The 23,387-nt window shown below is 50.2% G+C and overlaps 2 protein-coding genes and 1 long non-coding RNA gene across 3 annotated transcripts in view; 1 reads left to right on the top strand and 2 right to left on the bottom strand.

The window, feature by feature from the left end:
- The first annotated feature begins 854 nt into the window (after positions 1-854).
- On the top strand, positions 855-4,906 carry LOC120863608. Its single transcript, XR_005721035.1, has 2 exons — positions 855-1,008; positions 3,141-4,906. It is a non-coding gene; the product is annotated as an uncharacterized LOC120863608 (long non-coding RNA).
- Positions 4,907-8,103: 3,197 nt separating this feature from the next.
- REEP2 (receptor accessory protein 2) lies at positions 8,104-14,167 on the bottom strand. The gene is made up of 8 exons (XM_040239999.1): positions 14,003-14,167; positions 12,179-12,251; positions 11,812-11,888; positions 10,472-10,592; positions 10,160-10,273; positions 9,655-9,802; positions 9,430-9,560; positions 8,104-9,344 (listed from the first exon to the last, which is right to left on the bottom strand). The coding sequence occupies exons 1-8, from the start codon at positions 14,032-14,034 to the stop codon at positions 9,276-9,278; spliced, it is 765 nt and encodes a 254-aa protein (XP_040095933.1). The 5' UTR covers positions 14,035-14,167; the 3' UTR covers positions 8,104-9,275.
- A 1,722-nt stretch (positions 14,168-15,889) lies between these two features.
- The window catches only part of KDM3B (lysine demethylase 3B), a 57,754-nt gene continuing 50,256 nt past the window's right edge, over positions 15,890-23,387 (bottom strand). Inside the window, exons 21-24 of the mRNA XM_040240000.1 lie at positions 20,081-20,220; positions 19,643-19,819; positions 19,046-19,180; positions 15,890-17,323 (exon numbers count right to left, since the gene is read on the bottom strand). Of these exons, the coding sequence (XP_040095934.1) occupies positions 17,243-17,323; positions 19,046-19,180; positions 19,643-19,819; positions 20,081-20,220 (533 nt within the window). The 3' untranslated portion in view covers positions 15,890-17,242. The remainder of the gene's footprint in view (positions 17,324-19,045; positions 19,181-19,642; positions 19,820-20,080; positions 20,221-23,387) is intronic.

The raw sequence follows: 23,387 nt of genomic DNA on the forward strand, positions 1-23,387 counted from the left end.
TGGTTGATCAGCTCTGCCGGAAACATGGAGGGCCTGGCCTTCAATGGGTCTGGGGGCAGCTCTGCTCCCACCCCAGGGAGGGTCTTTGGGCACTGAGAGAAGAACCTGAAGAGGCCAGGTATGGGGTGGCACAGAAGATGCACTGAGGTGGGGTGGGGCTGGGGCACCGGGGAGAAGTGGAGGCATGGTGGGAGAGAGGAAATGAAAGAGAATCACCCCAGAGTGCTCTGGTGGGAAACCATCCTATTTCCTCCAATTTCAGATGGAAAAACGGTGCCAGAGGAGATCCTGAGCCCTAGGACAGGTGGAGAAGGACAAATTCTGAGACAGGCCCACAGAGTGATGCTGAGGCCTGAGGAAGTGGAGGTCCCTTGGGCCCTGAAGAGGTGCCTGGCTGCACCTTCCAGATGGGATCCAGGGCTGCAGTGAGAAGTCCATGTAGGATTTGGCCCAGGTTGGGGATCTGCCTGTGAGAATCAGGGTCTGGGCTGCTGTCCTTAGAGGCTGCACGAGGGGTCATGTGCTGGACAGAGTTAGGTAAGGCCTGAAGTAGAAGTCACGGGACTGGCACAGAGGGACCATTAAGGGAAGAGGGAGTGGGTCAAGGTAGGTGAACATTTCGGCATGCTCACTGGGTCCTCTCTGCCCTGCAGAAGCAGGAAGAGGCTGCTGTCCCTGGACATCAGTCCCTTTGCCCTGTGCTGAGTGGTCCCTCTCCCAGGCCTGGGGTCAGCGGGATCCTGGGCTCAGAGGACAATCCATCCTTCCTTGCTCCCCCCACCCCTAGCTGAGTGTGCAGCAAAGCTGGCTGCAGAAATCTCTGGAAGCTCGTTGGGCAGGCAGAGGGAGGGGAGTGTTACATAAGAACCCACTGATGTGCAGGAAGTCTAGAGCAGCCTTTAGATTAGAAAGGCAGTGTTCCCTTCCAGCCCAGAAAGGCAGGAATAGCAACGGCGGTTATTTCTGGCCCCTCACCACCGCCCAGCGCCAGGGCTGCTCAGCTTCGTGGTGGGTGAGCTTGGACTCTGCAGACCTTGGGGGAGGGCAGAGGGAGGGCACGTAGCCCCTGGGTTTACCCCATTCTAGCACTGGCCTCACCGTCCCCTCCCCCTAAACACCGGGATGCCGAAATCAGTGGTGATGCTTGTTTCCTCTGATTTTCCTCAATTTCTAGATGCATTTCCTATCCCCACTCCCACCCCTCAGACACATTTACAATGTGACAGGATTCATACTAAACACTTGACAGGTATTTGTCCTTACAATGCCTTATGAAGTAGGTTCCATTTTCACTCCTGTTTCATTGATGAGTAAACAGGTTCAGAGAGGGCAGGTGACTTGCTCAAGGTCAGAGAGCCCAGCAATGGCAGAGCCAGCATTCCAATCCAGACAGTCTGGCTTCAGGTCTGTCTGGCTGAACCCCAGTTCATCCTAAGAACTGTTTTCTGGGGCCCCAGAATGAATCAGACAAAGCTTTCATCCTACTGGCACTCTTGAGTCAAATCAAATAGCAGAGGCAGACGTGAACACATCATTTCAATTCATTCATTTGGCAATTACTTATCACACATCTGTTCCACTCTGGGCATTAAAGATATATGGAGCAGTAAGGCAGGTTCTCCCTTTTTGCAGGTCATAGCTCAGTGGGGGAGACCGACAAGTAAGCAAGCAATTTCCACAGTGTGCTGTGTGCTATCCTGGGGGAAGCACAGTGACTGGGGAGCCCCTAATCCAGCTCCCACCCACTGAAGTGGTTCCCAGGCAGTCAAAGAGCCAACGCACCATTTTAAAATAATTCCAGGAGGCTGGGTGGGGGAGGACTGGCAGTGAGACCAGCCAGGAAACTGTGTAGTCATCCAGGAGAGAGGGTAAGGTCTGCATGCCTCAGGGTCAGCTATCAGAGACTCTTCAGGGACCTCCCAGTCAGAGAGCAAGAAAACCGACCCCCAAATTTACAGACAGGCCTCTCAGTCCAAGGTACATCTGTTCCCCGTGGTACTGTGGCAATGGGAAAGTCAGAGAGGTTGGATGGAAGAGTCTTCTCTTTTTCCTCCTCTAATCATCCCCCTAACTGGTCTACCCTTATGGAAATCCTGCTTTTTACTTATTTATTTATTTAGCTGTGCTGGGTCTTCATTGTGGCACCCAAACTCTTAGTGGGATCTAGTTCCCTGACTGAGAATCCAACCTGGGCCCCTTGCATTGAGAACATGGAGTCTTAGCTACCGGGCCACCAGGGAAGTCCCAGAAAACCTGTTTTAGGGCAAAGTCAAATGAGTGAGTAAAGAGGAAGCTGGCACCCAGAAGCAGGGAGAAGCACTTCCATCCAGATTATCACACTGACGAGTAGTGATGAGAGAGAGGACAGTTAGCCCCGGTGCCCAGGAACATCTACAGAGGGGTCTTCACTTCACTCTGGGCAAAGACCACACTTCTGTTCTGTCAGCAAAGGGAGGGACTCTTCGGAACTGAAAGGATTTGTTTTCCCTCTGGTCAAGCTACAGAGAGAGCTATCGTGGCAGGATGACGATGTCTTTAGGCTGACACTGGACTCGTTTTTTTTCAAAAACATGTTACAATAAAATATACATAACATAAAACATCCCATTTTAACCATTTTAAGTGTCCTATTCAGTGGCATTCAGTTATATGTGCAGTGCTGTGCAACCGTCACCAGTATGCATAGGCAGAACTTTTTTTTTTTTATCATCTCAAACAGGAACTCTGTACCCATGAAACACTGGGGATAGGGAAACATGAATTCTCTATCCTGTTGCTTCCTCTTTGGCCCCTGATAACCTCTATTAGAGTTTCTCTCTATACAAATTTGCCTAGTCTAGGTACCTCCTGTAAGGGAAGATGTTTGTCCGTAATATTTGTCCTGTTGTGCCTGGCTTAGCGTAATGTTTTCAGGGTTCATCCATGTTGTAACATGTATCAGAATTTCATTTCTTTCTAAGGCTTAGTAAGTATGTATATACCACATTTTGTTTATCGTCTTATCTCTCTCTCTTTTTTTTTATCCTCTCATCTCTTGATGGACATTTGGGTTGTTTCTATTTTTTTGACTATTGTGAATAATGCTGCTATGAATATTAATGAGCAACTATCTGTTTATGGATTCTGTTTTTATTCATCAGGCCTCTGCTGCTGCTGCTGCTGCTGCTGCTGCTAAGTCGCTTCAGTCGTGTCCGACTCTGTGCGACCCCATAGACGGCAGCCCACCAGGCTCCCCCGTCCCTGGGATTCTCCAGGCAAGAACAATGGAGTGGGTTGCCATTTCCTTCTCCAATGCATGAAAGTGAAAAGTGAAAGTGAAGTCACTCAGTCGTGTCCAACTCCTAGCGACCCCATGGACTGCAGCCTACCAGGCTCCTCCGTCCACAGGATTTTCCAGGTAAGAGTACTGGAGTGGGTTGCCATTGCCTTCACCAGCCTCTCAGCAGTTACCAAATAGATTAAAGTTAGATTTAAGAAGGACTTTCTGGTTTCCTACTACCACAGACCTAAGCAGCAGCATCTCTGCCTATGGATAGTTCCAATAACCTGAATCTCTTCCACCGCCTCTAATCCCATCCCTAGGCTGGGGTAGTGCCCAGAATGGCTGCACCATCGCAGGAAAGAGGATTCACAGGGGTCACTCTGGAGTCATACCTCTGGATGACTTATTTTTAGTAGCTGGGTGGGGGTTTCATTGCCTTCTCTTGGGTTCTGGGTACGTTTGCCACCACTACCCATCCCAGACCCAACGTTCTCCTTTCCCTGGCAACATCCAGACTGTCTCCCTTTTTCTCTCCCAGGCTAAATTGGGAGTGTGAAGCTGCTCTTCTTCCCAATTTAGCTTTTGAATTAAAGTGAGAAGTGAATGTGGCTGGAAAGCTGACTCCCATCTGTGTGTGAGAGAGAGAAGGGCAAAGCAAGCGAGCATGAGCACATGCCAGGCGGCCAGGGCGAGGGTAGGTGGTCTGGGCAGCTGCTGTTTAGTGCAGACACCCATCCTCAGGTGCTGGCAAACAGCTATGCAAAGAGATGCTGAGGGTAGAAGGCTGGTGTTTTTTTGGGAGAGGAAGAAAGCTGCAGAGATGTCATTCGTACATTCCAGAAAAATGTGCTGAATTATTAGAGTGTGCCATGCCCTGTACTAGATGCTGGGGAAACAGTGGTGAACCAGGTAGGCCCATCGCCTATGCCCAGGCTTTCAGTCTAGTGGGGACACATGGGCAATGATGAAACAGGGTGATATGTGCTGTCAGGGAAGAGAACACGAAAGAGAAGACCACAGGGCCCTGGACCAGGTGCGGTGTCACATCTAAGCTGAGACTTGAAGAACACGCAAGACACTGCCAAGTGAAGCAGGAGACAAAGAGCACGTGAGCAGAGGGCACTGCGTGTTCAAAGATTTGGGTGGGCCTGGTTTCCCAGAAGAAGGGCGCTGCCCCCCCCCGCCCCCCCACTCTGGGAAGACCGCCAGGTAGGCTCAAGAAGGCTAAGAGCTTCCACTTCCTCCTCTTCTTCCAGGGAGAAGAAAGCCAGAAGACAATGCCAGGGCCAGAAGTCTGGGAGCGCATGAGTCCCTTCTGCTCAGGCTCTAAAATAGTTGAAGCAGGGGGAGGAGGGAAGCCCCAGGTCTCCTTCTGAGTTGCCACTCAGAAAGCTGGACCCGGCAGGTCCAAGATGGACACGGAACAGAGGAAATGGGATCTCACTTGCATCAGAGGAGACAAAGGAATCAAGAAGGGTTGCTGCTTGGTTTAGCTTACCCCATCCTCCCCCGGAGGCTGCCTGAGTCGGTCTCTGGGGGACCCGTCCTCTTCTCACCTAATGGCAATGAATCATGATCTGGTGGAGATGGGGACAGGTCGAAATCTTGGCAAAGAAAAGAGGAATAAAGGAGCTCTTTAGGGGCCATGCATTTCTCTGTCAACTCTCAAGTTCCCCAGTGACAGGCACGGCTAAGGGATGCTGGTGTAAAACTTGCCATTAATATTTCAGGCAGCATTACTTATTGATCACTCATCTGGCTGGGACAAAAGAAGAGAGTAATTCATTAGGTGTGCAGGGCTGGTGGGGTCAGTTTGGGAAAGAGGTCAGGCAAGGGTAGGTCATTCAGGAGTCAGCCTTGGCTGCTGGAAAAAATACCTTGGGGTTCCACGGTCTGAAGATTAGGGTCTTTGTCTCCTTTTTCAGCTCTACAGTAACCGTGATGAAAATAAGGGAAGGGGCAGGGGACGGGGAAACCTAGGGGCAGCCCTGGGACTGCCACTGTGGCCATAAGGGAGTCAGCTCCAGGGAACCCTGCATCTAGTTGAGTGTCCCTCTCGCTCGCCCAAATTGTCCCTCTCTTGACAATATTTTAGAAGCCCAAGTTGGGTTCTTTGGGCTGTATGACCCTCCTAGGGTCAGCTTGGCAATTTCCTTGCTCCCAGGAGGTGCCTCCCCAAAGGGAGTACCTGCTTGTTGGGTCTGACTATCTCTTCTGCACACAAACTGGGGTTGGAAAGTGATTGAGAATTCATATCTGCCTATCCACGCACAAGGATGCTTTCTTCATGAACCTCCAACTCCAGGGACTTCGGTTTAAAGCATCCTGCTCAGCGGACCTTAAAAGCCCATTGACTGCTGCAGGAAAGGGAAGGGCCAGGGAATCCCACACTGGGGGGGGGGTTAGCTGCGCCACCTAGTGGGCTTTTTCCTCCTTGCAGGCATCCTTCTCACCCATCACTGCCTCCAGCCTAGATTTGCTGACAAGCTCTCAGGCAGAACCCAGATGGCTCTAAGACTTAAGGTGCCCTCCTCCTTTATGCAGGCCTGATCCAGCTCAGAGAGGGGAAAACTGGGGTTAGGGGGAATCTGTGACGGAGATAATCACATACTCGCTGGTATTTAAGGCAATGGGGAAGCCAGCACTTTGGCCTGGGAATAGTCTCTCCCTATTATTCTGAATGCCACATATATGAGGACTAGAGGCCCCCAGAGACCCCCCTCCTCTACCTAACCTCCTTTCCTCCAGGCTGAGCAAGGCTGGGCTCAGCTCTGCTGATCAAGGAAGAGCTGGCATAGGCTGGAGCTGCTGGCTTTCCTCTGACATCATAGCCTGGAAATCACATTTTAAGCAGGTTCTCCTAGTGTGGGGCACACACAAGGAAGGGAGGGGAAGCAGGATGAAACCGCTTCATGCCTGAGGACCGTTTTAGCCAGGGACCTCAGGCCTGGAGGGCTGCCCAGTGTCCCCAACATGGTTTGGGCGTGGGACACAGGGCTAAACCTCAGCCCCCACTTCAAAGCTAATCTCTCTCAATGCCCAGTGGGTTTCCAGGCAATTATCAAGCACCTTCCACATAGCTCCTGCCAGACATCTCTGTCATGACTTCTCTTCCCCACTCCCCTGGCCTAGAGAGATCTACTAAGGTGGAGGGGAGAGGACAGGTGACCCCAGGGAATAAGACAGCAAGGGGTCATGTAGACCCAGATGTGTTTCACCAGCCTCCACCTCCATTCTGTTTGTCACCCTCCATCTCTCCTCTTCTCCCCAGCACCACAGGGGTCAGACCCTGTGTGGAGGGCTAGAAGACAATGTTTCCATGGCAACGGGCCAGTGAACTTGGAAATCTGAGCATCTTCTGTTGACACAGGGAAACCCAGATGTGCAGGGAGAGCCTGGAGATGTGGAATCTGACAGTGACCTCCTTGGCCACTGGTCACTGTGGATGGAAGTGTGTAATCTGAGTGTGAGTTGTGTGTGTGCATGTGTGTATGTGTGAAATGCAGCAAATGGGATTTAGGTTAGAGAGGCCTAACCTGCTTTCCTGGCCATATCATAGCTGCTAGCAGGAGATGCAAGCAACTTACTCTGTGGAGATCTTTCTAGAACCAGCGAGTCTCTTACCTGACTTCTACTCTGACACTTCCTCTCCTTTCTGATAGTGAAAGGGGCCAAATTGCCCAGAGGGCAATGGTGAAAGGAATGCCGCTCAGAGCACTATTGACTAAGGAATTTCAGCAAAGATGAAAAGGGCCTCTCACACGCCTCCCTCCCCCTGCCCCCACTCTCCAAGAGCACCTCAGTTCAGGAGTTTCTTGGCCAGCTGGCTCAAGTTTGGCAGAAGGACATGCCCCTGTGATGCCAGGGAAAGGAGAGGAAAGCCTGGTGTAGGGATGTTTTGCCAATCCTGGGGTCCAGGGCCGGGAGCAAGGTCTCCACTCAAACCCGCACCCCATCCCCAGCTCTGCTTCCTCCCTTTTCCTTCCGTAAGGCTGAGCTGCTGTTTCTCTAGGTTCTTTCAGCCTTCCTTCTCCTTCCCTCTTTTCCCCCCTCCTCTCTGCTCTTTTCCCTTGTCTCTTCTGATGCTGCCTCTGCCATCTTTTCCCTTCTCCTGGCTTCTGTTCCCACCAGTGGTGCCCCTGGTGACCTAGGCTCCACCTCCCCAGAACTTGACCCCAGGCCCTGCAGCCTCCCTCCTTCTCTCCTCTACCCCAGCCCAGCAGCTCAGGGCTCCAGCCCTCCTTCCACAGGCCACATGGGCGTGCCTCACTGGCTCTGGCCCTTGGGTTCCTGCCTGCCTTGTTTGTCCCCAGGGTCAGATGTGAACCATGAGGCTGGTTCCACATCTCCGTCTCTCCCTGCATCCCACCTAGATCCTCCCTTCAGCGTCTGGCTCACTGTCCCTCTCCAATGTTTTTTAGCCTTTCTAGGCCATAGCGATCCAATCCCCAGGCTCTGCCGGGAGCCCCCAATATCCCATTCTTTTTCCTGGAGCCTCATCATGATCTTTGCCCCTAGAACTTACACCCTGGCACTTTCTGAGGTGCCAGAATGGGGAGGGGTCTGTGGGTAGGATTCTGAGGGACAGGACAACCTCTGGGGGTGGTTCCTTGCCCTTGGTAAGTCCTGGCTCTTTCCAGCCCTCTGGCTCTATGTTGAACCTCCAAGCCATCTTCCCAGATGAAACTACCTCAAGCCTGTCTCTTGGAGATCAGATCTCTTGAGTTCACAGTTTGACTTCTTCACCCCTCCATCCCACAGCTGAGCCCTGGCTTCTCACTTGAAGTCCTTCTCACCTGTGGACTGGTAGACCAAGAACAAAGCACACAAGCTAAAACAAATGAGGTGCCAGAATTTGGTTTATTGGCTCATCCAGTGCCAAAGGTCCATTGGGCACCCTCTTCCCACGGATCTGGAGCCCCCTGGCTCCTAATACCTTTTTCTTCTTTACACGATCCTCCGAGCCCTGACGGAAGGAAGCCACAGCAGAAGCTGGGGCAAAGTGTGGGGCAAAGGCTGGGCTCTGACAGGGGTCTGTTACAGGGGGCCTAGTCTGCTTGGCACAGGAAGAGGGCCTTACAGGGAAGGAAGATGGGCCCCCAGGAGAGGAGAAAAGGAATCGGCTCAGCAGGGGCCTCTACTGAGGGCCCAGAGGGGATGGAGCCCCATCCTGGGGCAGGAATGGGAGGAGGCAAAAGAGGAGGGGATCAAGGGCAGAGGAGCAGGTGAGAGGCCCCTTGGAGCCCTACTCTCTCATGGGCTGGGGTCCTCTGAGGCTCAGAGAGTAGGCAGGATGGCCAAGGGGGGAAAAGGGCAGCTGGGTTGGGTGGGGGGAGGTTACTGCTGGAGGGAAAGTCCTTTACTCAAAAGCCCCCAGCTCTAGACCCAGAAAAATACATACACACACACACACACATTTTCTCTTTCACACACACGCACACCCCTGGAGCCCCACCTCTTTTCAGTGGGCACAGGTAGCTCACACCCCTACCCAACACCCCCAGCTGCAGCTCTGGCCTGGCTCCTGGTCACTTAAACACCACTGAGCCCCTGTCCTCCATTCACACCTGCAGGCCCAGAGCCCAGGTTCTCCGAGGCCTCCCCACTTCCTCCTCCTCTGCTGGGCCTTCAGGCTTCAGTCAATCTGGGCTGTGACTGGCCGCCCACCCTGACTCGGGGACAGCAGTGGGGCCATGTGTTAGGACAAGAGGATGGCCATGGTCTTCAGCAAGGCACTGGGTGGGCGGGGTCAGGGCTGGAGCAGGGAGAGTAGCATTCGGGCTCTGGGGGGCCCGCACCTCCTCGAGTGGCTCCATCCTCAGCTCCTGGGTCCAGCCTGCACCCTCGGCCCCCCACAGCAGGGCCTCCCTTCTCTTTCCCAAGCCCTTCCAGGGGAATGGCCACTGGGAGGCACCGGAAACAGCCATCTGAGAGGCCCCGGGGTCTGAGGCTGAGGGCTGCTGGCACAGTGTGGAGCTGGGATTCTGCAGCCTGCGGGGAGGGGGCTGGGGCCTCAAGCTGAGTCACCCCCTGCGGAGGTCTTCTTCTTGGGCCGGGTCTTCAGCGTCTTGGAAGCCGGTGGCTATGGAAGGAAGAGAGGGAGACAGAGAGCTCTGCCTGGAGCCACAAGCCCTTCCCACTTCCCCAAGCTCTGGCCTGGCTCTCACCTCAGCTTTGGGCACTTTTTTGATGGGTTTGACCCTCTTAGGGGCCTTGTCTCCCATGTCATCCTCAGAGATCTCTGCCCGGGGATCTGCCTGGTTGGTGCCTGACCTTACGCTCAGGGTGGGGTCATCTCCTGGTTTGGGGAGGAAAGTAGAGCAGGTGTCTGGTCTCTCTCCTACTCAGCCTCCTCGCCCTCCCCCCGTGCCCGCCCTGGGCCCAGACAGTACCCAGGTCTTCAATGGTGTCCAGGAGGCTGCCAGGGCTGGCTCTGAGGCGGCCGTCAGGCCCCTGCAGGGGTAGCGCATCCTCGTCCCGGATCAGGGTCAAGTCCTGCATGCTGAAGCTTCGGAGCTTCTCTGATAGCACCCCCTGGCCCTGGGGTCACCACCACGCACCGGGAGGACCGGAGGAGAAGGGGTGGGGTGGAGAGAGAGGTCACCACAGGGCACTGGACAGCCACTGGACTCAGCGCTCTCCCCATGGTGTCCTCACCCCATCCCACAGCGGCTCTAACAGGCTGGGGCCACGTGTTCCCTTTGGACGGGTGAGGAAACTGTGGCCAGCCGAGTGGAAGTCCTTTAGCGGGGGGATGTTAAAGGCAGGATGGGAACCCCAAGCTGCACAAGCCCCCAAACCTTCACCACCCCGAGAATGCACTGGATGCAAAGGGGACTGGCCGGGGGATGAAATGAGCAAGCTGGGGCCTGGGAGATGGGTCTGCCCCCATCTCACCTTGGCAGCAGCCGTGACTGCGGCATTGGCGGCCAGATTCAGACCCCTCTTGCCCACCCTCATCATGGTCTCATAGCTCTTGTCTCGGGCCTGTGTGATGTACTCGTCGATCTCCTGAGGGGTTGGAGGGGAAGGAGGAAGAGGTGAGGCTGGGTCCTACCCTGCTTTGCCCTTGTTCACACCTGGCACTGCCTGCCCCAGAGGGCCCTCCCAGATCACGCACAGGGAGAGCCACGAATGCATGTGGCTGCAGGCTCTGGGCTGCCTAGACGTGGGATAGGTGGGAAGCAAGCGTCCCTTGTTCCAACAGACCTTCTCTTTGTTGGACAGTGTTGGGTGCACGAACTTGCGGTAGAGCACGCTGGAGCCTTTGGTATAAGGGGACAGCAGCCATATCACAAAGGCGATCTTGAGCTCAAAGTAGAAGGGGAACCTGCGGGTGGGAGACAGGTAAGGGCAGAGCCTAGGGCAGGAAGTCAGGAGGCATATGGACCCACTGCAGGACCCTGGCTGGCCCCCAACCCCTTTTAGTGCACTAAGGTCCCCATGTGGCTTAGGAGACCGGTCAAGCGGAGGCTCAGCTGAGACCCCCAGTAGCAAGGTGAAAAGTGACCCCAGCAGGAATTCCCAGTGGCGGTGGCTCTATCACCCTCTTCTCTGACAGAAGAGCACCCACTCCTCCGTCCTGGGGTCAACACCACGGCGAGCTCCCTAACCTTCCAGGTGCACTCTTGGGTGCTCACTCCCCTTCCAGGTGCACTCTTGGGTGCTCACTTCCTTCCTTCTGCTCTTCCTCCCATGAAGAAGTCGGGCTTCTCCAGCTGCGCTCTCGATCTATCCCTTGCTGCCGTGACACGGCCTCTGCTATTTAAGGACTGTTCTCTATTCTCGTGGCTCCTTCTCAGGCCACACACTCCTTCAGGTCTCCTCTATCCTCACAAAGCCCTCATCAAATCTCACTCCTTTGCTTGCATCAAGAGGCACCTGCACTCACCTGTTCTCAATTTTTAACCCATTACTCTTTCCTAATTTGACCCCATTCAACTTTCTCTGCTCAAATGGTTTTTTCTCAAAGGCCCTTGAAATCTACGAACGCAAGGATCTTTTGTCCTCTACCTCTCAGTAAAACTCTTTTGACTTCCAGTGTACTGTGCTATGTTTGTCCTCTCTTCCAAGAGGCATTTGCTCATTTAGTAAACATTTTTGAGCGCCTGCTGTGAATATACAGATGGTTAGACAATTCCGTGTCCTCAAGAGTGCATATACATAGTCTAGTAGTGCCTAGAAAAAGCCTTTGAAATACAAGCTTTGAAATACAATCCAATGTTCACGAGATCAACTCATATGCCTGTTTTACAAATAGGGAAACTGAGGCCTAGAAAACTGTGACCTGCCCAAAGTCACTGTAAGTCTGGGAGAAACAGGTTTCCTGAATTCTATTGTGCTGCTTTGGCTGCCAAAAGAAAGGTGAGAGTTATGTCTGTTCTTATTTTGCTCAATCAAGCCAGGACTGGATGGGGGCTGAGAGGAGGGGACACCCAGGACCCCATGGGACTGTTGGGGAGATGCCACCCTAGGTGGACTGGCTGTGTAGAAGAAGTCAGAAGCCCTGGCCCCTGAGGTGGAGGGAGGCGGGGGTTGCTGGACCTCACCAGGAGAGCACGATATCTGTGAGTGTCTCAGCAGTGGTGAAGAAGGCAAAGACGATCCAGTACATCATCCATTTCACCTAAAGGTACAGAGGGCGGTGTTAGGTGAGGCCTTGGGGAAACACCCTGGACCCCACCTCTACTTGCCAACCTGCTGGAGGCACTGTGGGGGGGGGCACAGAGGGCCCCGACTTTGTCTGTGTATCACACCAGGGCTGGGGAAAGGGAATACACGGGAGCCTCCCCTGAACCAGGTCTCATTAGTGCTGACAGCATTAGTATAAAGCCATCCCCGTCTGTCGTGTGACTCACTGTCCTCCCTGATCTCTGCCACGTAAGTTGGGTGGGAGATGAAGGGTCACACACTCACATATTCCTTCACGTTTTTTGTCTTCACGGCCTTGTAGGAAGAGTAGGCTGGGTACAGGGTGCCAAAGATGAGCCTAGGGAGGCAGGCATGGTTACTGGGCCCCTCGGCCAAAAGCAATGGCCTCTCCCTCCCATCTCTGCATCAGTCCCTGGGTAGGTAAGGGGAGAATGGACAGAACTCCAGGGTACTACATCAGCTGACTGATGAACTCAGGTCAGGGGTTAAGGTCAAAGCAGGCAAGCCTGAGGTGACACACAAGCATGGAGGCCCTAGCCAGCTAGGGTGATGCCCCTGAACCCTTTATTGTTCAGTTCTTCTCCAGCCCCTGACAGAAAGACCTAGAGGCCAGAGGGTCTGATGTGGCTTATCTGGCCCTGAACCTCATTCGTGCATAACCATATCATGGGGTGGGGGTCAGGTCACTGCCTCAGGGCTGTCGTCCTTCTCCAGACATCACGCACTTTCTTACCCATTGGCCCTTACCCTCTACCTGCCTGTCGTAGGGCCAGTGACACCACCTAACAGGGTACCTGGCAGTCAGAAGTACCGCTGTAGTCCTGGGGACCTGAGGAGCAGAGGGCACGGGGGCAGGAGGCCCTGAAGGGCAAAGTGGTTTATTTCCCGATGTAAACACTTTTGGGAGTAGGCTCCGGAAAGTGCTGGGCTAGAGATCCTGGCTATAGTGGAGTCTGTGCTGTTCCCATCAGAGACCACATATAGGACACAGGCGAGGCAAGGAGAGGACCAATGCCACTCGGGGAGCTCATTCACACAACAGGAGCAGCCACTGTGAAGGCCACATGGAGGTATGAGGGCCCTGGGTTCCCTCAGGTGGGAAGGGAAGGAGACTCTGCTGGGTCTAGAGGAAGCCAGAACAGAACATGATAGCAGGGAGGGGATTCTGGGGTGTCAGTGCCCCAAGGTGGAGGTTGAGGGGCAGGGTCCTGAGCTGGGGCAGGTTAACTGAAGCCATGCAGAGTTCCTGCCAGGCCCAGCCTCTTGACAACGTGTGGATACTGCCTGTTCCCCATGGACTTGCCTCACTGAGGCAGGATACTTCGGAGATGGAGTCGGGGGTGGAATCCTCAAGGACAAAGTCCACATTTGTGGGAGAGGGCACCCTCCTGGAGCCTGGGGGAGCTGGGAGGGACAGAACTGGCAGCCTGGGAATGAAGACCACCTAACACCTTTCCCTCCACGGCTCTCACAATCCCAGGCTGAACACACATATCCTCTCCCAGTTACCTCCCATACTTTGTCGTCCAAGCATCTCTGCTCCCCGTCCTCCCTGGGGGGCCTTCAGAGCATGTGCGCTCACCCCCAGTCTCCTGACAGACAGTGGAAGAGGGAGGAGAAATGGGGCCCTTCGGGGAGGCCAAGGCTGCCATGGCCCTAAGCTATGGAACGAGGAGGCCCTGCCTTGTTCCCCTGGCTCTTCGGTCAGTTCTCCCGCTGGGAGATGAGAGCCTAGGTCTGAGGGGCTCCTCCGGCCAGCTCTGCTACGTGGGGGAGGGGACAAGCCGCCTCCCCTCATAAATCAAGCCATGCTGCCTAGCCCCGCCAGGGATGAGGGAGGGCGCAGAAACAGGGAAATTAAAAATAAAAGGGGTGGGAAGCCAGGCCTGCCTTGCTCTTCGAACATTCCCCCCTCCTCCGGATCCCTCACCTCCTCGTCTCTGGGGACCCCAAATAGGGATGATGCGCCTTTGGGTGATTCTGCTGTACGAAGCCACGGACTGGTCCATCGCAGGCTTCCATACCCTCATCCGCCACCCCTAGCCCCCATCCCCCTCCCAACCTGCCGCGCCCCACCGCCGCACTCACACCACCAGGCGAGAGATGATCCAGGACACCATGGCGGGGCCGGGCGGGGCGCGGGGCGCGGGGCGGGAAGCCGGCCCTGGCCGAGGATGTAGCTGCTGGAGGCCGAGCGGCGGCGGCAGCAGGAGCCGCAGTAGCAGCAGCACCCGCAGCAGCAGCCGCCGCGGGGGCCGCGGAGCGCCGAGCCGCCGCCGTTAAAGGGGAGGTCCCTGCCGCAGCGGCGGGCCGTGGGCGGCGGCGGCTCTTAAAGGGGAGGCCGCGGCGGCGGCAGCGGCGCGCCCCCCTGCACCTGCTGTCGCTGGGCATGCGCCTTTGACCTGCCTTCCTCCAATGGCTTGTTCACCTTTCTTGGGTTCCAAACCCAGGATTGAAGTCCTCAGAGGCCTTCATGGTTCCATCCGGACATCCTAGCCCTCTTCCTGCGCTGATCACAACAGGCTGAAAGACTTACATATCCTAAGAGGAATAATGACTGACTTACTGAGTGCTTATTGTGTGCCAGGCCCTGTGCTAAGAGCTCCACATGCGTTATTTCAGTGACCATCCCATAAGACAGACGTTATGATGATCATTTGAAGATAAGAAAATGGGAAGCTTCAGGGAGGTTCAATAATTTGCCTCGGGTCACAGAACCACTAAGTCATGCTGCTAAGACAGGAACTTAGGAAGTCTACCGAATTGGCTACTTCTTCCAACTGCTATCAAACCCTTCTCCCCTATCGCTGACCGTCAAGACACCCACCCAGGAAGTCCTGTGGTCAAAAGCATAGAGGCATATGTCCACCCCACCATCACCAATCACTCAAGTTGTAAAAGGACCTAACCCCATTCCCAACCTGATTTGCTTTAACGTTGTCAGTTCTTAAGTTTTGTAGAGGAACAGGGCCCTGTGCTCTCAAGGATACCCTGGGGCAGGGGAATCACCCTCTTTGTAAAGAGAGGCTGGTAGAGAGGCCTGGGGTCCAGGGAGGCGATGAATAAGGGGCTCCAGTTCCATCCCCATCAGCCAGCACTGGTGGCAATGGCTGCCCTAATTCTGAAGACATTTATATCCAGAATGTAGGCTAGCCTGCCTCCTGATTTTCACCAAAGCAACAAAGCTCCAGCAACCTCTGCAACCTCCCTTCCCCGACTGCTTTCCTTTCCCGTCCCATTTCAAAGCTTCTGCATTCTTTATGTTGAGATATCATCCTCTGATGATCACAGCACCAGCCCGTGCCCATCCAGGCTTAAAGGACATGCTCAGAACTCTGTATTTCAGTTATGGTGCTATTCAAACTCAGTATCCTTGAACCACACACAATGGTCTATTTCCACCCTGATAATTGTATTTCCAGGCTCAAACACTTTGGAAGATGTTTTTCCAACAGGATCCAAGGAAGCAGCCTCTGATGACCCCTCTTGCTATTCTTTACAACTTCCTCTTCGAAAGGCCTTTTCTAATTGGAACACAGTCTGTCCTCACCCTTCAAGCCACTTCAATCTCCTATGTCGGCAGCCAGGCCTCTTGTTCTGAGGAACTTTGTCACTGATTGCCCAAAACCTTGCTCAGGCCACTCTCCATGGCCCTTCCCCAGCCCCCCACCCCCAGCTGCTTCTGGAAGGTAGGAACCCACCTTTCCCATAGGGCAGAAACTATGGAAAGCCCATGTTTGCTCCTACCCTCTAGCTCATGTTGAACATTCCTGTTTGTCCCTAAGCCCTCAAACCACAATGACCTGGCACATCCCTCACCCAACTGGGCACAAATTCAGGAAGCAAAGAGTAATAATTGGATGCAACAATGTAATGATGATATGAAAATAAACTATCCTTCAACTCCAACCCCACCCTCAACCTGGCCCTGCTTTTTAGAACAACTGGCACAGGAAGAAGTTAGTCCACTATGAACAGATTTGTTAGATTTTTAATAAGAACATGGAAATCCCAATCAGCCCTTCAACAAAATTAAAATACAGAAAGTGAAATTAAAAGTATTCTACAGTAAATGACTTTTATTTAAAAAAAAAGTAACTGTGAACATATAAACAAGCCTGCAGGGCACTACAGTACAGCTGGGAAGAAGATAGATACATTTTCCAATGTATCTATGGGCCAATGAATTCCATCATTTTCAAATAAATTCTTAATAAAACTCCACTGAGTTGGAAAGTTTTGCTGAAAATATTTCTGGACAAAAAAACTCCCAAAACAAAAAGCCTCATGTAGGAAAGCAAACTTTCCTTTGAATTTGGAACTACAAGAGGAGTCCCAAGGGAACGCTGGTAATCGGTGGAAATGGTTCCTGGAGTCACCAGTGTGTGTATGCATGGAACACACCACAGCTCAGACACAACAAAGTTCTTTCTCAAGATGGCTGTTCCCTCAAGATAGGGCTGAGATGGGAGGGGGGTGAAATTAAAAGAACCCTAAAAAGCCAATTCTTTTAAATTCTGCTTTGGCTGATTTTTGTGCTATAATGGGCAGTTGATTTCTAAAAATCTTATTTCTTCAAAGTGTTTTCTCGAAGGAAGACTAAATGTAATGTGCCTTTCCTCATAATCCAGGAAAACAACTGTGGTATTTCAAAAGTTCTAAAAATATCTACTTTCATGAAATAGTAACTATTTCACTACAAACCTATTTTTCACTAAATACACACGTTTCCTAATCCTGGAGCCTCTTGGAAAAAGCAGTGGATTCTCCCTGGGTCCTTCAAGACTTCAGTGTTCATGGGAGAGAGATGGTGGGGAATGGCTTCACCCGGCTCCTGGGATGGGCTGTGTCAGAGGTCATGTGTAGAGACACCATCAGGCTTCCACCAGGCGTGTTTAAACAATTAGCCCCCATATGTACCAGGTATGTGATTTCCCCCTACCTCCAAACACATTCCCACTTAACTAGGCACAAGAGAAAAAAAAAAAGAAAGGTGTGCCCACATTCCCGGTTTCCACAAATCTCAAATCATGAGAATGTGCAGGACAGCCCAGCGATGTTCAGGCAATCTGAAGTCCCAAAAGGCCACAGGACAGGGATGTGGCACCCTCGGCTTGGAGTCTGAAACTGTGTGTGTGAACAGTGCGACTTTCCTGTGTCAACCTTCAGTGTTGAGGCAGCGTAGAAAAGAGTGGCTGGAGAGTTTGTAATACTGACCACACTGGCTCCAAGTGAAGGACCTCTGCTCCAGCAGAGAACCCTGTCGTTCCCTGTATGTGTTGTGAGTGAAAGACCTGCTTCACAGGGGAGTTTGAAATTTCTCCATGCCTACGATCTTGCCAGCTTGGATTCATGTGCCTTGAGGGTGCCAACAGCATCTTTCACTGCGTGATAAATGATGTTCTTCACCTGGAGAGAGCAATCAGCACCATTAGTTCAGGGCAGCCACAGACTGTGTTCTGCAAATGAAAATATCCTGCAACGACTAAAAGCCTACTGATGAGTGCGGAAAGCCCTCAACCAGGACTGCACGCTCCCCTAACCAACCCCAAAAGATGACTGACAAATCACACGAATATATAGTCTACATTCAAAAAAGAATGACCCATCATTTAAAAGGCTATATAATCACCATCCTCTATGTGTATATATGTGCTGGGCACTACTGCTAAGCTCTTTATGTGGACTTTCATTTAATCCTTACCATAATCCTATGAAGTAGATTCTATTACAGTCCCCATTTTGCAGATGAGAACTGAGGTTCCATGGTTAAGAATCTTACATTAAGGTCCTATAGCTAATAAGAATGGACTAAAAACAGTGGGCAGGTAAGATTTATTGGGTATTTTTCCCTTTCGTGCCTATACTTTCTAATTTGTCAAAAAGGAACACATATAATGTATGAAGTAAAAGTTATTAAAATAGAGTGAACAGGATAAAGACAGTTTTAAATCAACATGATGATTATTTCTGGGGAGATGGAATGGGAAAGGGTACATGGAGGCTTCAACAATGTAGTTGTATACAAATACATTGTATATATGGTATGAATATGATGTTTTATCTCTTAAGCTGAATGATGGCCACACAAGCCCCCTTGCTATTCTCTATTACATTTTTTGTATTAATTCAACAAATGTTTACTGAGTACCTACTATGTGCCAGACATGTCCTAGGGAAAAGCAGTGAACTAAAACAGCAACACCCCTGCCTTCATGGAGCTTAAACACTTATGTTCTAGTAGGGATAGAAACAAACAAAAGATACACAGTATGTTAGATGGTGAAAACTACAGGAAAAAATAAAGCAGTAACAGAGGACTGGGAAGTGATATGTGACAAGTAGAGACTGAACAGAGGGTGGTATAAAATATATATGCCTGAACACTTGCATTCTATCTATAACAGAAATGTCATCTATCAATCTACCAACAACCAAGAAAAATATCCAACCTCATGGGTCACTGACACACCTGAGTCACAGGCATGACGCAGGAAAATAGGCCTTAAATGAGAGGCTGGAAGAATGCCTGTTTGGATGCTAAACCTCTGCCTGGGGAATCTTGCTTTCTTATTCTTTTTTTTTTTTTTTAAATGTTACTAAGCATCCAGGTATATTAAAAATGAAATTCTGCCCTTAAAGTTCCAATCCATTTCTGAACAGAGGAAAACCTAATCTGATTCTCCAGTTTAGATAGATCTACTCTTAGGGACATGGATTACAGTCCCTAGCAGGGCTCTAAGGAATTGAGTTTGCACAGAAATTTGCTGGGAGAAGCAGTTTTGTGGAAACAGGTTTAGAACACACTGCCACATTGCTTTTCGCACCTGACTGGGGAAGTCAGTCTAGTGTAGTTTCTAATACTGAAACACTATATTTTCCAGGGGCAGGGGCAGAGAAGACTGCCACATTGGAAGTGAGGTTAAAAGATGACTATTCTCTAAAAGCAAACCTGAAGAGGACTGATTAAACACTTCCTGAGGGAGGACTTGTCACACCCCAGACATGGGTCCCTGAGTCAGCTCTCTGCAGTTATCCTGCCCAGATAATGGTCTCAGAAAGCAGTGTGCGCCTCCTGTGTATGTGGCCTACAAGGAGATAAGACAGGGCTGGAGTGGAGGAGTTCTTTACCTGCAGTTTATCCTCATGGTTTGTGTGAGTGTTAGAGAGATGCCTGAATTCCTGCGTCAGGCGAAAACAGTGCTTTACGTGTTCTGGAGACACGAAGTCTTCTGCGACTTTTATGCAACTGTATAGATTGTGCACCTGGAGAGGAAAGGCAGAGGCAGACACCAGGTGCCAGAGTCAGTAACCTGTGGGAACTGCTCACCATGTAGTTCACAAGGACACTGGGGAAACACTTCTGATACCCCATGTTTATAACAACAACAAATGCAGAAAGACTGTAAGTATAAATTTATAAATGAAAATGTTACTAGTTGTGCAAAAATAGGATATGGAAAAATATATACCAAACTGTTAACAGTAGGCTACTTTCTGAGGAAGCCAGAATGAAGGGATTGAAAAGGGGACTGAACTGAGACTCACTTTCTTCTTTAAATGAGCATTTAAAATTACATGGAAGAAAATGAAAATGCCAAAAATAAGTTGCAGTTTAAGAGCAATTGGTCTAACCGACACTTTTATATCTACTGCCAGATTAGCAACAAACTCAGAAATAAGGAAACTATGGGAACTGCGGAGCCCCACCCACAAGTTGGGACATACCTGGTGTGGGGCTCCAGCAGGTATGAAGACAGCATCTCCCAGGAACTGGACAATGGCCCAGCCTTGCACACCATACTCCTCATAGAGCCGCTTACGTAGGGTCTGGTCCAAGTACCAACTTTGGTCATGAATTGGATCATGATCAGGGGGATTCTCTTGGCCTTGCTCTTCTCCAACCTGATCATGAAACCACGATCAAAACCCAAAGATGGAAAAATCAATAAACACATAAAGATTATTAACAGGATTAATCCAGCTTGCTGCAGTAACACCTACTTTATTTAATATCCTCTAAGTGAGGATTCAGCCCTATGGGGCATTGTAACAAAGGACGCAGGTCTTTAATGCCAAGGGACTCTACATGAGAAACCCTAGTTAGACTGTCTTAGCATCCCCAGACCTTTAATCTGTGATCTGGGAGCCCACTCAGGGACATACCTTTCGGAGCAGCTCCCGGATCTTCTCTGCATCCTTGGCTGCATAGATATGCCACAAAGCACCGGGTTTCTCCTTTCCATCATGAATCCTTTGCTTTGTCACCTCATCAGCATCTCCCTCGTCAATTGTTTTGAGAACCTCTAAAAAAAGCAAAATGATATTTCAATGTAAGCAGCCACTTCAGTACCTCTGAGTGAAGCAAAATGTCCAATTCAAACAAGTTTAGTCTCCACTATTCTTCATCTGGAATATTGGACTGGTTTAAAATTGGGAAAGGAGTATGTCAAGGCTATATGTTGTCACCCTGCTTATTTAACTTATATGCAGAGTACATCATGTGAAATGCCGGGCTGGATGAATCACAAGCTAGAATCAAGATTGCCAGGAGATATATAAACAACTTCAGATATATGCAGATGATACCACTCTAATGGCAGAAAGTAAAGAGGAACTGAAGAGCCTCTTGATGATGGTGAAAGAGGAGAAAGAGCTGGCTTGAAACTTAACATTCAAAAAACTAAGATCATGGCACCCGATCCCTCACTTCACTTCACTTCAGTTCAGTCGCTCGTGTCCAACTCTTTGCTACCGCATAGACTGCAGCATGCCAGGCTTCCCTGTCCATCACCAACTCCTGGAGTTTACTCACTGAGTCGGTGATGCCATCCAACCATCTCATCCTCTGTCGTCCCCTTCTCCCGCCCTCAATCTTTCCCAGCATCAGGGTCTTTTCAAATGAATCAGTTCTTTGCATCAGGTGGCCAAAGTACTGGAGTTTCAGTTTTAGCATCAGTCCCTCCAATGAATATTCAGGACTGATTTCCTTTAGGAAGGACTGGATGGATCTCCTCGCAGTCCAAGGGACTCTCAAAGAGTCTTCTCCAACACCACAGTTCAAAAGCATCTGTTCTTCGGCACTCAGCTTTCTTTATAGCCTGACTCTTACATCCACACATGACTGCTGGAAAAACCATAGCTAGACGGACCTTTGTTGGCAAAGTAAACTCTAGGCTTTTTAATATGCTGCTTAGATTGGTCTAAGCTTTTCTTCCAAGGAGCAAGCGTCTTTTAATTTCATGGCTGCAGTCAACATCTGTAGTGATTCTGAAGCCCAAAAAAATAAAGTCTCCCTTTCCACTGTTTCCCCATCTATTTGCCATGAAGTGATAGAACCGGATGCCATGATCTTAGTTTTCTGAATGTTGAGCTTTAAGCCAACTTTTTCACTCTTTCACTTTCATCAAGAGGCTCTTTAGTTCTTCTTTGCTTTCTGCCATAAGGGTGGTGTCACCTGCATATCTGAGGTTATTGATATTTCTCCCAGCAATCTTCACTCCAGCTTGTGCTTCATCCAGTCCAGCATTTCTCATGATGTACTCTGCATATAAGTTAAATAAGCAGGGTGACAATATACAGCCTTGACGTACTCCTTTCCCAATTTGGAACCAGTGTGTTGTTCCATGTCCAGTTCTAACTGTTGCTTCTTGACCTGCATACAGATTTCTCAGGAGGCAGTAAGGTGGTCTAGTATTCACATCTCTTGAAGAATTTCCTACAGTTTATTGTGATCCACACACTCAAAGGCTTTATCATAGTCAATAAAGCAGAAGTAGATGTTTTTCTGGAACTCTCTTGCTTTTTCAGTGATCCAACGGGTTGGCAATTTGATCTCTGGTTCCTCTGCCTTTTCTAAATCCAGCTTGAACATCTGGAAGTTCACGGTTCACGTACTGTTGAAGCCTGGCTTGGAGAATTTTGAGCATTACTTTACTAGCGTGTGAGATGAATGCAATTGTGCAGTAGCTTGAGCATTCTTTGGCATTGCCTTTCTTTGAGAGTGGACTGAAAACTGACCTTTTCCAGTCCTGTGGCCACTGTTGAGTTTTCCAAATTTGCTGGCATACTGAGTGTAGCACTTTCACACCAACTTTTAGGATCTGAAATACCTCAACTGGAATTCCATCACCTCCACTAGCTTTGTTCGTAGTGATGCTTTCTAAGGCCCACTTGACTTCGCATTCCAGGATGTCTGGCTCTAGGTGAGTGATCACACAATCGTGATTATCTGGGCCATGAAGATCATTTTTGTATAGTTCTTCTGTGTATTTCTGCCACCTCTTCTTAATATCTTCTGCTTCTGTTAGGTCCATACCATTTCTGTCCTTTATTGAGCCCATCTTTGCATGAAATGTTCCCTTGGTATCTCTAGTTTTCTTGAAGAGATCTCTAGTCTTTCCCACTATATTGTTTTCCTCTATTTCTTTGCATTGATCACTGAGAAAAGCTTTATCTCTCCTTGCTTTTCTTTGAAACTCTGCATTCACATGGGTATATCTTTCCTTTTCTCCTTTCCCTTTTGCTTCTCTTGTTTTCTCAGCTATTTGTAAGGCCTCCTCAGACAACCACTTTGCCTTTTAAAATTTCTTTTTCTTGGGGATGGTCTTGATCACCACCTTCTGTACGATGTCATGAACCTCCGTCCATAGTTCTTCAGGCACTCTGTCTATCAGATATAATCCCTTGAATCTATTCAGTATCACAGTAATCCAAGTGTATGCCCTGACCAGTAATGCTAAAGAAGCGGAAGTTGAATGGTTCTGGTCCCTCACTTCACGGCAAATAGATGGGGGAAAAAGTGGAAACAGTGACAGATTTTATTTTCTTGGGCTCCAAAATCACTGTGGATGGTGATTGCTGCCATGAAATTAAAAGATGCTTGCTCCTTGGAAGAAAAGCTATTGACAAACGTAGACAGAATATTAAAAAGCAGAGACATCACTTTGCTGACAAAAGTCCATATAGTCAAAGCTATGGCTTTTTTCAGTAGTCATGTATGGATGTGAGAGTTAGATCATAAAGAAGACTGAGCACCAAAGAACTGATGCTTTCAAATTGTGGTGGTGGAGAAGATTCCTCAAAGTCTCTTGGAAAGCACACAGATCAAACCAGTCAGTCCTAAAGGAAATCAACCCTGAATACTCAATGGAAGGATTGATGCTGAAGCTGAAGCTTCAATACTTTGGCCACATGATGGGAAGAGCTGACTCACTGGAAAAGACCCTGATGGTGGGAAAGACTGAAGGCAAAAGGAGAAGGGGGCAGCAGAGGATGAGACAGTTAAGATAGTATCACTGACTCAACAGACATGAGTTTGAGCAAATTCCAGATGGTGATGGACAGGAAAGCCTGATGTGCTATAGTCTAGTGGGTCGCAAAGAGTTAAACATGACTTAAGAGACTGAACAACAACATTCTCTATCTCTCGGGAGTGATAAAAAGTAGACTCAAAGAATCAACAGTCACATTG

The sequence above is a fragment of the Oryx dammah genome, unplaced genomic scaffold (genome assembly GCF_014754425.2).
Source record: "Oryx dammah isolate SB20612 unplaced genomic scaffold, SCBI_Odam_1.1 HiC_scaffold_5, whole genome shotgun sequence".
Lineage (NCBI taxonomy): Eukaryota > Metazoa > Chordata > Mammalia > Artiodactyla > Bovidae > Oryx > Oryx dammah.